This window comes from Mesoplodon bidens, assembly GCF_964165515.1.
Source record: "Mesoplodon bidens genome assembly, chromosome: 3".
Taxonomy (NCBI): domain Eukaryota; kingdom Metazoa; phylum Chordata; class Mammalia; order Artiodactyla; family Ziphiidae; genus Mesoplodon; species Mesoplodon bidens.
In genome coordinates, this window is record NC_138178.1 from 178,086,821 (window position 1) to 178,099,747 (window position 12,927).

Sequence of the window (12,927 nt, forward strand, 5' to 3'; positions counted from 1 at the left end):
AGGACAGGACACGGAGGACAGGGTGTGGAAGCCGGGGAGCCCCGAGAGGAGGGGGGGCCACAGCCAAGCAGCCCCCTGGTGGCTTGTCCCCGAGCCCCAGGGCCCCAGTTCCCCTCCCAGCTCCTCCACCTGCTGCCGAGGGGGCAGGACTGTGCCCTCGGGGCCTCCTGAGTTGGGAAGGCAGCCCCCTCCTCTGGGGTGCAAGGGGCCCTGGGGGCACCCGGGAACGGGGTTGCAGACAGGTGCCCGCTCTGGTCTCCACCCACACCTGCACGCTCCCACACACCTGTGCACGGGCACGCTCACCTGCACACTCACACCCACATTCACACACGCTCACACCTCACCATGCAGGCCCATGTGTGCACACACACGCACACACTCTGACCACATGTGCACCCACATCACACACACACGCACACCCTCTTGTGCCTCACATGCACACAGACAAACACCCGCAGTGGCACCTGGCCCCCGCTCCCCTGCAAAATGGCACCTCCACATCTGGAGTCCATGTCTCCGCCCCCCAAGCACAGGCCCAGCCCACACGGGGGCCCCCGGGCCTCCCCAGGACGCCCACGAAGCCACCACCTGACCCCAGGCCCAGCCCCCCGTCCCTGTGCTTCTTGTGCTAAGACTAGTCTGGACCCAGGGGCTCTGGAGCCACAGCAGAGTGGACTCAGCCCTGGGTGGGGACCACCCGGGGCCAGAGGGCAGCTCCATCCCACACTCGGCTCTTTCTCACGGGTGGTGGGATTCTTGTCCACACGCGGCTCAGGAGCAAGTGACAAGAATGACGTGTGACCATCGTGGGCCGGTGGGGTTACGCTGGGGACTCAGGCTGCTGCCATGGAACCTTGCAGGAAACCACGCAAACGGCATCCAGCCGAGGCCCAGGGAGTGGGGGGACCACAGCCAGCCCGCTGGCCGGAGGGCGTCCCTCCAGGCTGACATGGGGACAGGCCCGTTGCCCCCACATGGCACCTGGGGGAGGCCCTCCCACCCCCGTTGGCTGCCACGCCGCTCAGGCTGGGAACGGGGCGCCTGGTGAGGGGGTCGCTCAGTACACGCAGTGCCGAGGGGAGGCATGCAAGTCGCGGGGGGCCGGGCAGAGCCCCGGCCGCGGCCCCAGGGCAGGCCATGTGCCCTGGACAGGGCGTCCGGGGCCAGGCCTAGATGACGGCGCTCTTCTCGCCCTGGAAGGCAGCATGGGGGGCCGGCCTGGCCAGCAGCAGCTCCTTCTCGTGGACCAGCTTGTCCAGCAGGTCCTCCTGGCGGTAGTTGTGGTACACTTTCAGGAAGGCCAGGATGGTGATGGCCAGCCAGGCCAGCCACGAGGCCCAGAGGCCGAACTGTGGGGGGCAGAGGGCACGGTGAGGGGCCAGCCAGACCCAGTGGCCACCCCCCCCCCCGGGAAAAGGACGGACCCACTAGGGAAGGAACGAGGTGCTGCGGGGACAGGACAGGACAGGGACGTCACCCCCGGCATCTGGCGGCCCTCCCAGCCCCCAAGCTGTGCAAACGCCTTGGGAACTCTGCCCACGTTTGCACCCTGACAGGGCCCACGAGGAGCTGGGGCCACTCGGCTCCAGGGGAGCTCGTCTCATCCGTAATGGAGCCTCTTCCAATCGCCGGAACAAATTGACCTTTATCTGCTGTTTCCAAACAGTTGAAGGGGAAACAGTTTAATCAGAACCAGCCTCGAGCTGCAATTAAACTGACTCAATTGAGGGTGTTTGTCATCAGACTTAGCCGGTACCTTCCTTGATCTGATCGGTATAAATTCCATAAATTCGGGCTGGAGCATTTCCCACTAAATTTGCGTGACGGTGTCCCTGGAAGACTCAGCCCATCTCAGCTGGACCCACACGACGTCCAGCGCCTCCACAGGGCTCCTCACGACAGAAAGAGCCCTCAGACCAGCCACTGGCCAATGCGGCTCCAGAGGTGGACCTGCAGGCTGGTGAGCCCTGCCCTGTGCTGAGAGGACCCACCCCCTGCCCGGGGGGCCCCGCCATCCCTGCCATCGGGGTCATCGTCAGGGTCAGATGCAGATTTTGAGGGACAGGCCCTCTCTGACCACGTGTCCCGACGTGCCTGTGTTCCAGCAGACAGGGTCCCCAGAGTTGCCCCGTGGTCTCCTGCAGGGCAGGGGATGAAGCTGATACAAGGGCAGGGCTGGAGGAGAAGGGTCTTCCCGACAGCGGCTGGGGGGCTCCTCCAAATGCAGGGGCGGATCCCCTCCTGGGACACCCTTCCTCAGACACTGCCTCGGCATCCCTCTCTGGGGACTCAATGTGAGCCCTCAAGCGTCGATCTGAGGGCCCACTTGGTGCCAGGGCCAGAATCCAGACTCCCGGCCCCGGCACTGCAGACCTAGGATGACGCCCGGCTTCCCTCCCAGCACCACCCGGCACAGGGCCATCCCCTCACTCCCCAGGCCCCCCCACGTCTGCAGTGAGCTCAGAAGCTAGCTGTTCCCTCCTCCTAGGACGCCCCACAGCCCACCCCTCCCCACCCCCTGCAAACATCCTCTCAGTCTCCAAGATCCAGCCGTCCGCTGGGAAGCCTTCCCGACTGCACCCCCAGCACGGTGCTCACCGGCTCTATGTCCTCTGCCTGGCACCGTCCTTGGCTACGAGTGTGTTTCCTGCCCCGGCTGGGCTGTGCACTCTGAACGTTCTGCAGTGAACGGCCCCCTGCCCCACCACGCGCGCCTCCCTTCTGCCTGGGCAGCTCCACCCACCTGGGCGATGGCGAACTGATCATAGAAGGCGGAGTTGTCCACGTTCAATTCCAAGTCGATGTCCTGGAGCTCCTCGCAGCTAAAATGGCAAGACGCAGGGTGGATGGGGGCCGCTGGGAGGCCAAGCGTGGCGGGAAGCAGAGCGTCACCCCCGAACGGCGAGGGGCTGCCCCCAAGGTGGGGCAGGGAACCTGCAGACCCGGCCCCCATCTGGCGCTGGACAGTGGGGACCACCGGCGCTGCCCGTCACTCTCCTGGAGACTCCAGCCTTGGCCCCCGCAGCTCCACAGCACTGCAGAGCCAGGGGCCTCAGAACAGGGGTGCAGGGCTGCTGCTTCTAGCCCCTTGGTCCCCGGACTGAGCTACACAGTAGCCCGGCTGAAGCGCCATGGGCATCCATGGGGGCAGCCCCACCCACATGACCCGCGCACCCTTCACCTCCTGGGGCTGGCAGCACAGGCCAATGTAACCAGCAGGGACTAGCAGGGCAAACTACAAAGTGCTGGTGACCTGCACAAGCTCCTTGTCTGTAGACAGGCTAGGCCAGGCCAGCCTCAGAAGCCTGGAGTGAATGAGGCCTGGGCTCAGGGGCCCGTAGCATCCTGAGATGTCAGGACACGTTGAGCATGATGCCTGGAAGAGGGAGGCCCGGAGGCCCAGGCAGGCCCTGGAAGGGGCTGGAGGATGGGGCTTAAGGGCTGGAAATGGAGTTTGTGAGGGTAAAGAAACTCTTTCTAGAGAAGCCCAAGGCCATGCCCAAGGCCATACCCAGGGGCCTGCCCATGCTCCGAGGGCTCGGTGGGGAGGAAGCAGGTGGCCGGGGGCCCATCAGGCAGGGCACAGCTCAGCACGGGCAAGACCCCAGCCCACAGAAGGGCTGCTCTGGTGTGGACCCCAAAAGAGCCACCCACCCAGGGTGCTTGAACTTTCCTCTCTTGTGTGCCCCAAGCTGCTACAGAGGCACCCCGGGGACTCCCAAGGTAAAGGTGCAGGACAGCAGGTAGATGCCCCCTGCCCCCGCCCACTTTGGATCTTTTGTGCATTCTATACTTTAAGGTTCCAGATCTGATTTTTCTTAAAGAGAGAATCTGGAGTCTCTGGAAGAGGTAACCCAAGGGTCCCTGCCTTTCCAGGGGAATGGCCTGGGGCACTGGACAATGCCCCTTAGGGCTGGGCAGTGGGCAGCCCTTTGCTGGGGATCAGGCAGTCACCATGCTCCACCTTGGGCCGCCCCCAAGCCAGAGATGGCCCCTGGCTCAGGGCCCAGAGGATCCGTCCCAGCCCCGAAGGCCTCTGTCCCCGACGCCCTCCGACCAGAAACTTCCACCCCCGTCCCTCACCGTCCCCGCCCCCTCCATCCTCATATTCCACACCCTCCTCATGACCACACCTGGGCCCAGGCCTTTGCGCCCAACGGCCTTCCGGGACCTGGAGCCCACCCTGGGGGGTGCCGTCACCCAACCACGTGCCAGCAATGACGGGGAAGCCGGAACCTCCGACCTCCTGGGCCTCCATCCCCCCCATACCCCGATCCACCCCCAGGGTTTGTGGGGCCCCTGCTCTTGTGTGAAGCTGCTGTGGGCTCCCTGAACCGGGAAGGGGGTACGGGCCCCAGGGCAGGGGTGCCCAGGTGTGCACAGGCGGGGAACAGGTGGGATGAGCAAAGCTGCGGGCTCAGGTGGGGTTCGTGCAGGAAGACGTCACCCTAGGAGCGGCGGGCGGGGCCCAGGGCGCACCTGTGGGGCATAGTGCCCTTCTCAGTGACCGCATCACACCACATGGTGAAGCCCACGCTCACGATGGTGCTGGCGATGAAGACCAGGAAGACCACGAAGGCGCTGACCAGCAGGTTCAGGAAGGCATAGAGGAAGGAGCTGCAGCGAGGGCGGGAGGGGCGGTCACCGCGCCACCCCCGTCTCCGCAGCACCCCTGCGGGCCAGGCAGCAGGAAGGCAGCCCCCGACCCGCGGGTTCCCAGCTGGGGTCTGGGTCCCAGATGACGGCGTAGGGCCAAGTGGGGCCACCAGAGGTCGCTTCCCCTCCGCAGCGTTCCTCACCCCACAGGCCCACGCGCCGGCCAGAGCTGCCCAGCCCGTCCTCCCAAAGCCCGGGAGTGGGGACCATCTTACAGCGGAGTCACGGCCACCGTTCAAACCCAAGGCCGCCTGGTTCCGAAGCATCAGAACCAGCACCCATGCTGAAAAGGTCAGACAGCCTTTCAAGGTGGATCACCCTCGCGGGCACCCACCAAGGCCATTTACCCACACAGTCACCAATGCGGCTGGCCTGCACCTGCATAGGGGTCTGTGACCCTGCTCTGATTTCTCCACTGAAACCTGAAAGGCCAAGGGGTGACCAGAGCGGGCACCTGGGGGACCCAGGAGGCAGGGCCGAGAGGGCAGAGCTCGCTCAGGGCCAGGCTGCACTGCCCCTTGGGGCCAGGGCCTCTCCAGGGTCCACGGGAGCATGGCCCCCACTGGGGTGCTTTCAGAGGGCGCCGATGTTTGCCCTCTGATGGCACGGCGGGTGGGGGGAGGGACGTGGTGGGAACACCCACCCACCAGACTCTCCTGCCGGCCCGCAAGCATCCACCGTCCCACCATCTCCAAAACACCCCCTGGAGATTCAGAGTCCTGCAGGAGAGCGGGCGGCCGAGCTGATGCCGCAGGGGGCAGGGGGCGCAGGGCTGCCCCACGGCAGGGGTGGGGTGGGCAGAGGGAACGCCCTCACGTGGGACAGTAGCCTAGACCTACATCTAACCTGCTGCAGGTTTGATGTGAACATCAGGGCTTGCAGTACATTGAATCTGAGGGAAACGATTGACCAAATCTGGCTTCACAGGGAACATTCACTAAATGAGGTGTCAGCTGGAGTTTCAGCCAAGAAAACATCAAAGTTATTGTCACCGGACGCGGTGACTATCAGCCGAGGCCAAGCGACGATGGACGCACCGCTCCTGCGTCTGTTGTTTCTTTCTTTCGTTTATCCACCCACTGGACGCTTTCTGGGCCTTCACCTCCCCCCCGTGCTGGGCCCCAAGGACAACGCAGCGTGGATGCCGCAGTCCCGGCCCAGGAGCGGGCAGACGGTAAACCGAGGTCACCAGTGCCCAACTCACAGCACGAGTGACCGGGCTGCTTTGTCACAGCTGGGACCGTCCGCATCTCCAGGGAAAGATCCCACAGGGCTGCTGTCGACAGGCCCAATCCAGGGCCGCCCTGCTGAGTACCAAGGCTGGGAGAGCTTGAGCCACCCCGACAAGAGCGTCAGAGGAGGGGCAAGCACGTTCCTAAAACCCCAACAATCACACCTGAAAGGGCAGGGACAGCCGGTCTGGCCCCATGTTTGTTTGCACTCACACTCCCGCATACACGTGGGGCCTCCACACCCAGGATCCAGGCCAAGGGGACGAAGGTGAGAGCCGTGCGCAGGAAGCTCCACGCCTGCCACAGCCCCCCATCCCCAGTTCTCCAAAGGCTGGTCCAGGCAGCGCAGGCTCGCCTGACCTCACTGGGCATCCCTGGTCCTTGCCCAGCTCAGTGTCGAGGTTGTGTGTTTACTGTGCTTGAGTCTCCAGCTGCCCATGCCCTGCTGTGTGTCACCCTTTGAGAGGGGCACCATAATCCCTGCCCGAACTGGACCATCGTGGGCCGCTGCTCTTCAGATCATGTCCCGTCCATCCTCCACCTGGGGGGCCGAACGGAGGGGCCCACCATCTCCCTGGCACCTGGTTGCATCCAGCCAGTGGGGTCCCAGGGGGGACATGACAGTGGGGGTGGGGGTGCTCACCCCCAGGTCCCTCCTGGGGGCAGCCTCAGGCTGGTGGTGTCCCTCCAACAAAGGCTGTCCCTCTGGGCGGCATCATCCACGTAACCCTGCCCAGCCCCTCGTCCAGGCATGGTGACAGGGTCCCACACCTGGCCCACAACTTAGTCCTCAGGTTTTCCTCACTTGGGCGGTCATCAGTCTCCACCTGGGACCCTGATGGACACAATTCTAAACTGCAAAATCCATCTGGCCCTGAGAGCTCCAATTAGGGGTCAGGGGCCTATAGTTATGAAGAGAGGAACGTTATGGCCCATCCCCCTCCAAACCTGTCACCAAGCAGAGGTGGTATCAAGCCGGGTCTGCCCTTTGCCAGCTGTGTGACCTTCACTCTGCAAGGCACTCTGGGGGCCTCGATTTCTGCTCTGTAACATCGGGTTCCGGTGGGAACTGAGGGAGCTTATGTGGGTGAAGGGCACGTAGCTGCGGGGCGACTCATGAGCTCGCACCCCCCCAGGACAGACCTCAGCCCATCATCCAGGCCGGGTCGGGCTCACTGCCCTCTGACCCCTAGCCAGGGGCACACCTGGAGCCCTCGGGCTGGGGTCTGTGTTGCCACAGGAGATGGGGTGCAGGAAGCAGGGATGGGGAAGCTGCTGAGTCACCCTTGGGAACCAGATTTGGAGACGGGCTCACGGCCAGCTGTGCCCCCCGTGGGGCAGCGTGGGGCTGGGTGGGGCTCAGGGGTTGGGGAAGGCCCAGCCCACTGGAGCCCCCCTTCCCAGGAGCTGGTGCTCCGAGGAAAGCAGAGGTTACCCAGAGCCTACGCCCCTGGCATCTCCATCTTGGATGGACCCTTGGCTCCAGCCAAGGAGAACATGGTGGTCCCAGGGGGGCCAGGGACGAGCTTCCACAGGCAGAGCAAAGGAGCAGGCCGTTCTTGGCACAGAAGTCCAGCCCACTGGGACGGCCGGCTCCCTAGGTGCCCTCCGCCTGCCGACAGCCCTCGGCCGTCCCCCCAAGAAGCCTGTCCGCAGCGGGGCTTGTGGGAGGAGGGATGGCCAGGGTGCAGAGGGCAGGCCAGCGGGCGACCAGCCGGCGTCAAACCCTGCTCCTTCTTGCTGGGGAGCGGCCCCAACCCCCGTCCTGCACCGGCTTCTAGAGGCCCAGGAGGGCTCCTCAGCCCTGTGTGCACAGCAGTGCCCTCATGGGACCCCGGCACAGTGGGCCTGAGACACAGCCGACCCGCCGGAAAGCCGCCCCTTCCCACCTCGGAGGGCGATGTACAGCACAGTCTCTGAGAGCCAGGAACCACCGACACTCCAGCCACATCCCTATTAAGTGGGCACAGTTTGGGGGTCTCCATCCCACGAGACAGGGCAGGGCCCGTGCTGGGGTCCTGCCAGCCAGCAGCCTCCTCTTGCCCTTCCCATCGGCTGCTGGTCATTTCCTGGCATCTGCTCTGGCTTTACAGATTTCTGAAGAGTCGGGTGTGTGAGAGCCTCACTTGGCCCCGGCCCCCCAGCGTTCACGACACGACTCCCACCCCCTCCTCCCAACGACGGGCTGGGGCAGCGGTCAGGAAGGGAGCCCAGCACTCACAGGGTTAACTTCATCTTTCTCCCGCTACCTCTCAGGGTGCCCTGCCTGGATGTGCCATCTCCATGGTGACAGCTATCCTGGGAAGCCCTGGGAGCGATTTGCAGGCTGAGGGACACGTGTGGGCAGGCAGATGGGTTGTTTTAACCCAGCGCTCCCCAGCCGTCAATCACAAACCACTGCCACCTGGACTGGCAAAGCTGCCCGGCCCCCAGGCCCAAGGCTCACCCTCAGCTCAGCCAGGTGCCTGAAACAGCAATGCCCCAGGAAGCCACAGGTGCCACTGATCCACTCGCTTCTTCCCCCAGCCAGCAACCAGGATGACGCCCCCCGTACAAAAAGCTGCCCTGACCCCTTACCCTCCACACCCCTGGGCACAAGCCGTCAGGGGTCCCCAGTTTGCACAGAGACACACTGCACGAGGAAGGAGCTGGCACCACGGACACCGTGTCTGACCACAAGCTCGAGACCCGGCCGTGAGCCCCTCACACAGATCAAAGTGTAGGGGTCCACCCTGCGTCTCGGTCTGAAGTTGGACTCTTAGGAGAATTAGGGTGCACACTAGACCCTAGGCAGGCAGGGCCCTCTAAACACCCAAGTCTAAGGAGGGCAGTGGTGTCCTTCATGGGCCGGACGTCCAGTGGCCATCAACACCCCTGAGAGCCGTCGTCCAGCACACTGCTCTCTCTACCTGCCCTTCCCGGCCTCCTGGCCGCCCCGAGTCCCTTTACCCACCCAGCACCTGCCCGCCTGGTCTATGCAGCTTGACCAACAACTGTGCCGGAATTGGTTGCCCTCAGCTGACCGTCCTGCCCGTGGCTGCATGAGGCAGATCCAGCCTTCCCACAGGTCCAGACCTGGCTGACACACGAGCCCAGAGGGCTGAACCCTTGGTCAGACTGAATCTGCAAAGGCATCAGGGCCCGTGAGTGGCTGAGAAGCAGCAGACCTCAGGGGGCAGGAATCTTTCTGTCATTCACTCAACAATCACTAACTTGGTGACTCCTGGGCACCATGCCCCGTGCTCAGCCCTGAGCACAGAGAAGTGAACAAGGTACATGTGCGCCTTGGGTTCAGCCAGCCCGGGGTCCCCTCAGGTGCATAGCTGTGGCCTGGACATCCACAAGAGCTTTGACCTGCTCCTACGACCCGAACTAAGAAGAAAGGATGACACTTGTGACAGATGTCATCACAGCTGACCAACTGCCAACTGGCTTGTGCGGTGGACAGGGTGGGAGCAGGCAGCAGGACAACCATGTGGCCTTGGGCCGGGATTCCTGATGGCTGAGGAGGACACTCTGCAACAGATGTCCCTGGAGAAGACAAGCCTGGCCCAGCCTTGGCTGCCATGGTCGAGGCCACTGGCGGCAGGACAGACGAGCCCCTAGGACTGATGCAACGGGACAGAGGGCCCTAAGTGTTCCTCCAACCAGGCCACCTCCTTGGGAGCACAGGCCCCCTCTGTCCTCAGGGGACGGGCAAGGTGAAGGAGCACAGGGAGGCACGTACACTCCCAAGCCTCAGTTTTCTGTCTTTAAGATGGGGATGGGGATGGTTTCACAGAGCTGATGGACACCTTCTAGGAGATGACAAAGGACAGAAGCTGTCCCTAGGTTCCTAGGTTTGCTGCCCAACCTGTGTGAAACAGGCGGTCCTGCGTGACCAGGATTCCTTCCTTGCAGGCTCTGGTTCTTAGCTCCCAGCCTCTGGTGGTGCCTCTGAAACCTCCCACCACTCAGAACCACGGGGGGCTGGGCCCCACCTAGAGAGCTGCTGACATGTCCTCGCCAGGTAGACCCTGAATGCCTTGAGGTCACCTGTCTTGTAGGGAGAAGCTGGAACCATGGGCGTGAGCTGATGACCAAGCTGTGGCCCCCACCTGGCCTGTGCCCACTGCCCTCAGCTTCCCAGACTGAAGGGACCTCAACGTACCCCGCCTGCTGACCACCCATCCTCTGCCTCAGACCCTGTCTTGTAATCAGAGATGCTTCTCCAGCCTCAGCCTGCACTGGAGACTCCGACCGGGCACCACATGGGCTTGGCACCGCAGGTGCAGATGTGTCTCAAAGCCTCCTCGGGACACCAGCCACCGTGCGGGTGGAGGGAAGGAGAAGCAAGGCAGGCGCCCCCCTGGGACTGGCCGGGGCTCACCCTGGGAAGAGCTCCCGCCCCACACACAGCGCCCGGAGGGCGCCCCGGGCTGACACATGGCTTCTGCAGACCCCAAATGCAGAACTCTCGTGCGCTGGGTTGAATCGCGTCCCCTGACGACGTATGCCCACATCTGCACCCCCAGTACCTGTGAATGTGACCTTATTTGGAAATAGGGTCTTTGTGGGTGTCACTAAGCTAAAGATCTCAGGATGCGGTCATCCTGGATTTAGGGTGGGCCCTAGATCCAATGACTAGCGTCCTTATAAGAAGAAGGAAAGAGAGAGAGAAGAGGCCATGTGGAGAGGGAGACAGAGACTGGAGTGACAAAGGCCTAAGCCAAGGGACATCAGGGGTTGCAGCGGCCGCCAGGAGCTAGGAAGAGGCCTGGAAAATAGTAACCCCCCCAGAGGGAACCAACCCTGACAACACCTTAATTTGGGGCTTCTGGCCTCCAGAACTGTAAGAGAATAAATTGTCTTAAGCCCCAGTTTGTGGTGCTTTGTTCCAGCAGCCCCTGGAAACTCATACACGTGGGTTGCTGGGATTTCACCCCTCTCCTCCCTTTCCTCTTCAACCTGCAAGCCCCCTTCCTCTCTCCAGCCCCTCTCTCCATGCCAAGGCCAAGCTGGGGGCTCTCAGGAGTCCCTGCCCACTCACAGCCTCAGAGCCCCGCCTCCCCGAAAGAAGTGAAAAGACACTAAAAACTGCCAGCGATGATGGATGGGGGTGAGGGTGGGGACAGGGTTTGGGAGAAGGCGTGGACTCGCCCCGTAGATGTGAGGGCAGGCAACAGGCAGGAGTGGCCTCCCGGGACCTCTGCAGGAGACCTGGCCGCTCCAGGGTGCAGGGATCCACAGCCTGGGCGTGGGTGGGGCGGGCCACACAGGGTCCCACAGGGGTAGAGGCCCAGGGAGTGTTACTGGCTGAGAACCCCAGCCCAGGGACCCACATCCCACTCTCTCACAAAACAGAGCCAGGACAGGAAAAGGTGAAGAGAAAAATGGAGGCGGGGGGGTGGGGGGGGCGGGGCGGAGGCTAGCAGGGCCCCACACGCCTGCTGCTCCCTCTCCCCCATCCCCCAGCCAAGGTGTGTGCCATAGCGGTAGGCCTCGAGGGGCTTCCCTCCAGCTTTCCTTCCCAGGAGGATGGGAACGGGAGAGGATCCCCTGTTAGCCTGGTCGGCCCCCTGCCTGCCTGGTCCCTCCCCATCCACCGGGAGCTGGGAGCAGGCCCAAACCCGGCTGGGAGCTGTCCGCGGTGCTGATGGGCGTGGGCCCCACTGGGCCCCAGAGGGAGGCCCAAATCGGCTCCGAGATGACGATGCAACATTTGCTCCCCGGGGTGTGGATGGTGATATGCACTTGGAGAGGGAAGCACTGGCCTGGTACAAGGAACACCATGGCCCCTCGGTTCTGCGTGTAGACAAAGGGCAGTTTCCGTGGAGGTGGTGAGGGCCGACGGTTGATACTTTCGGGCCTCTGAGACCGCGGGGAGACGCAGGGACTCACCCTCCTCCTTGTCAGGGGAGAGCCTGGGGCGCTGTGGGCACGGAAGGGGGGCCGTGCCAGGGGGAAGGGCTGCGTCTGTCGGTGCAGGGCGGCTGCGGGGCCCCCACTTACCCCTCGTGTCCCTTGCAGAGGAAGAAGAGCGTGCGCCAGGCGTGCGCCGCGGCGAGCAACAGCGAGAGGAGGCTGGCCAGCAGGCTGAAGCGGCAGGCGGCCGGCGGGCCCCACTCCTGCACGGTGAAGCGCTCGCGCTCCTGCACCGTCAGGTTGGCGCTCAGCCACATGCCCTCGGTGAAGAGCAGGCAGCGGCCGCGGAAGTCGTGGCCGTTCTCGGACAGCGGCACCACCACCACGAAGCTGAACAGAAAGGCCAGGAAGTAGCAGACGCACTGCGCGAAGAGGAAATTGTTGAGCGCCATGGCGGGGCCAGGCGGGCCGAGGAAGCGGCCGGAGGAGGCCGCGGGGCTGGCTGGCGACGCGGGACGAGGGGCGCAGGCCGGGAGACGAGGCCGCGGGAGACTCCCGGCGCCGCGCGCAGGCCAGGCCGGATCCGCGCGGGAGGCTGCGCAGTGGCGGCGCCGGCGGGGTCCTGCGCGCCCCGCCCGGGACGCGTGCGCAGCGGCCGAGCGCGGGCCGCGCCTGCGGTCAGCACCACGGACAGCTCCTGGCGGGCTTGCGGCGCGGAAAGGGGGCCAAGGGGACAATGGGTGGGTGTGGGCCACGCTGGAGAACGGGTGCACCGACGCAGAAGCGGAATGGAAACCAGGAGAGGGAATGGGAAGATGGCGATGTCGGCTCACCGAGACCCGACTCTGGTACCAGGAGCTACCTGTGCGGGCCTCACACAGGATGGTTCCCAGGTCCCCAGCTGCCCCACTGGCGTTAAGGAAAGGAGGCCAGGAGAGAGGGATTCACAGGGACGGATCCAAGATGCCCATAATGAGGGGTGGTGGTGAGGTTTGCAGTCCGGACTGGAATGACTCTTTTTCGGGGGTCCTGGAGTGCACCAAGTATACGGGAAATGGGCCGGAGAGGGGAGGGTCTGGGGTCGAGGAAATGGCACAGGGGGTCGTCCACGGAGAGATGGGCGCCGAGAGGACCGAGCGGGTCTGTCCGCTGTTTGTGCTTCTCCAGCACGGCGCCCTCAGAAGGGGCATCT

The 12,927-nt window shown here is 64.0% G+C and overlaps 1 protein-coding gene across 1 annotated transcript; it reads right to left on the minus strand.

The window, feature by feature from the left end:
* Positions 1–1,172: 1,172 nt before the first annotated feature.
* Positions 1,173–12,187, minus strand: TMEM179 (transmembrane protein 179; the record flags this gene model as incomplete). Its single annotated transcript, XM_081230383.1, has 4 exons — positions 1,173–1,352; positions 2,747–2,825; positions 4,483–4,620; positions 11,883–12,187. The coding sequence occupies 4 exons, from the start codon at positions 12,185–12,187 to the stop codon at positions 1,173–1,175; spliced, it is 702 nt and encodes a 233-aa protein (XP_081086509.1).
* Positions 12,188–12,927: the final 740 nt, after the last annotated feature.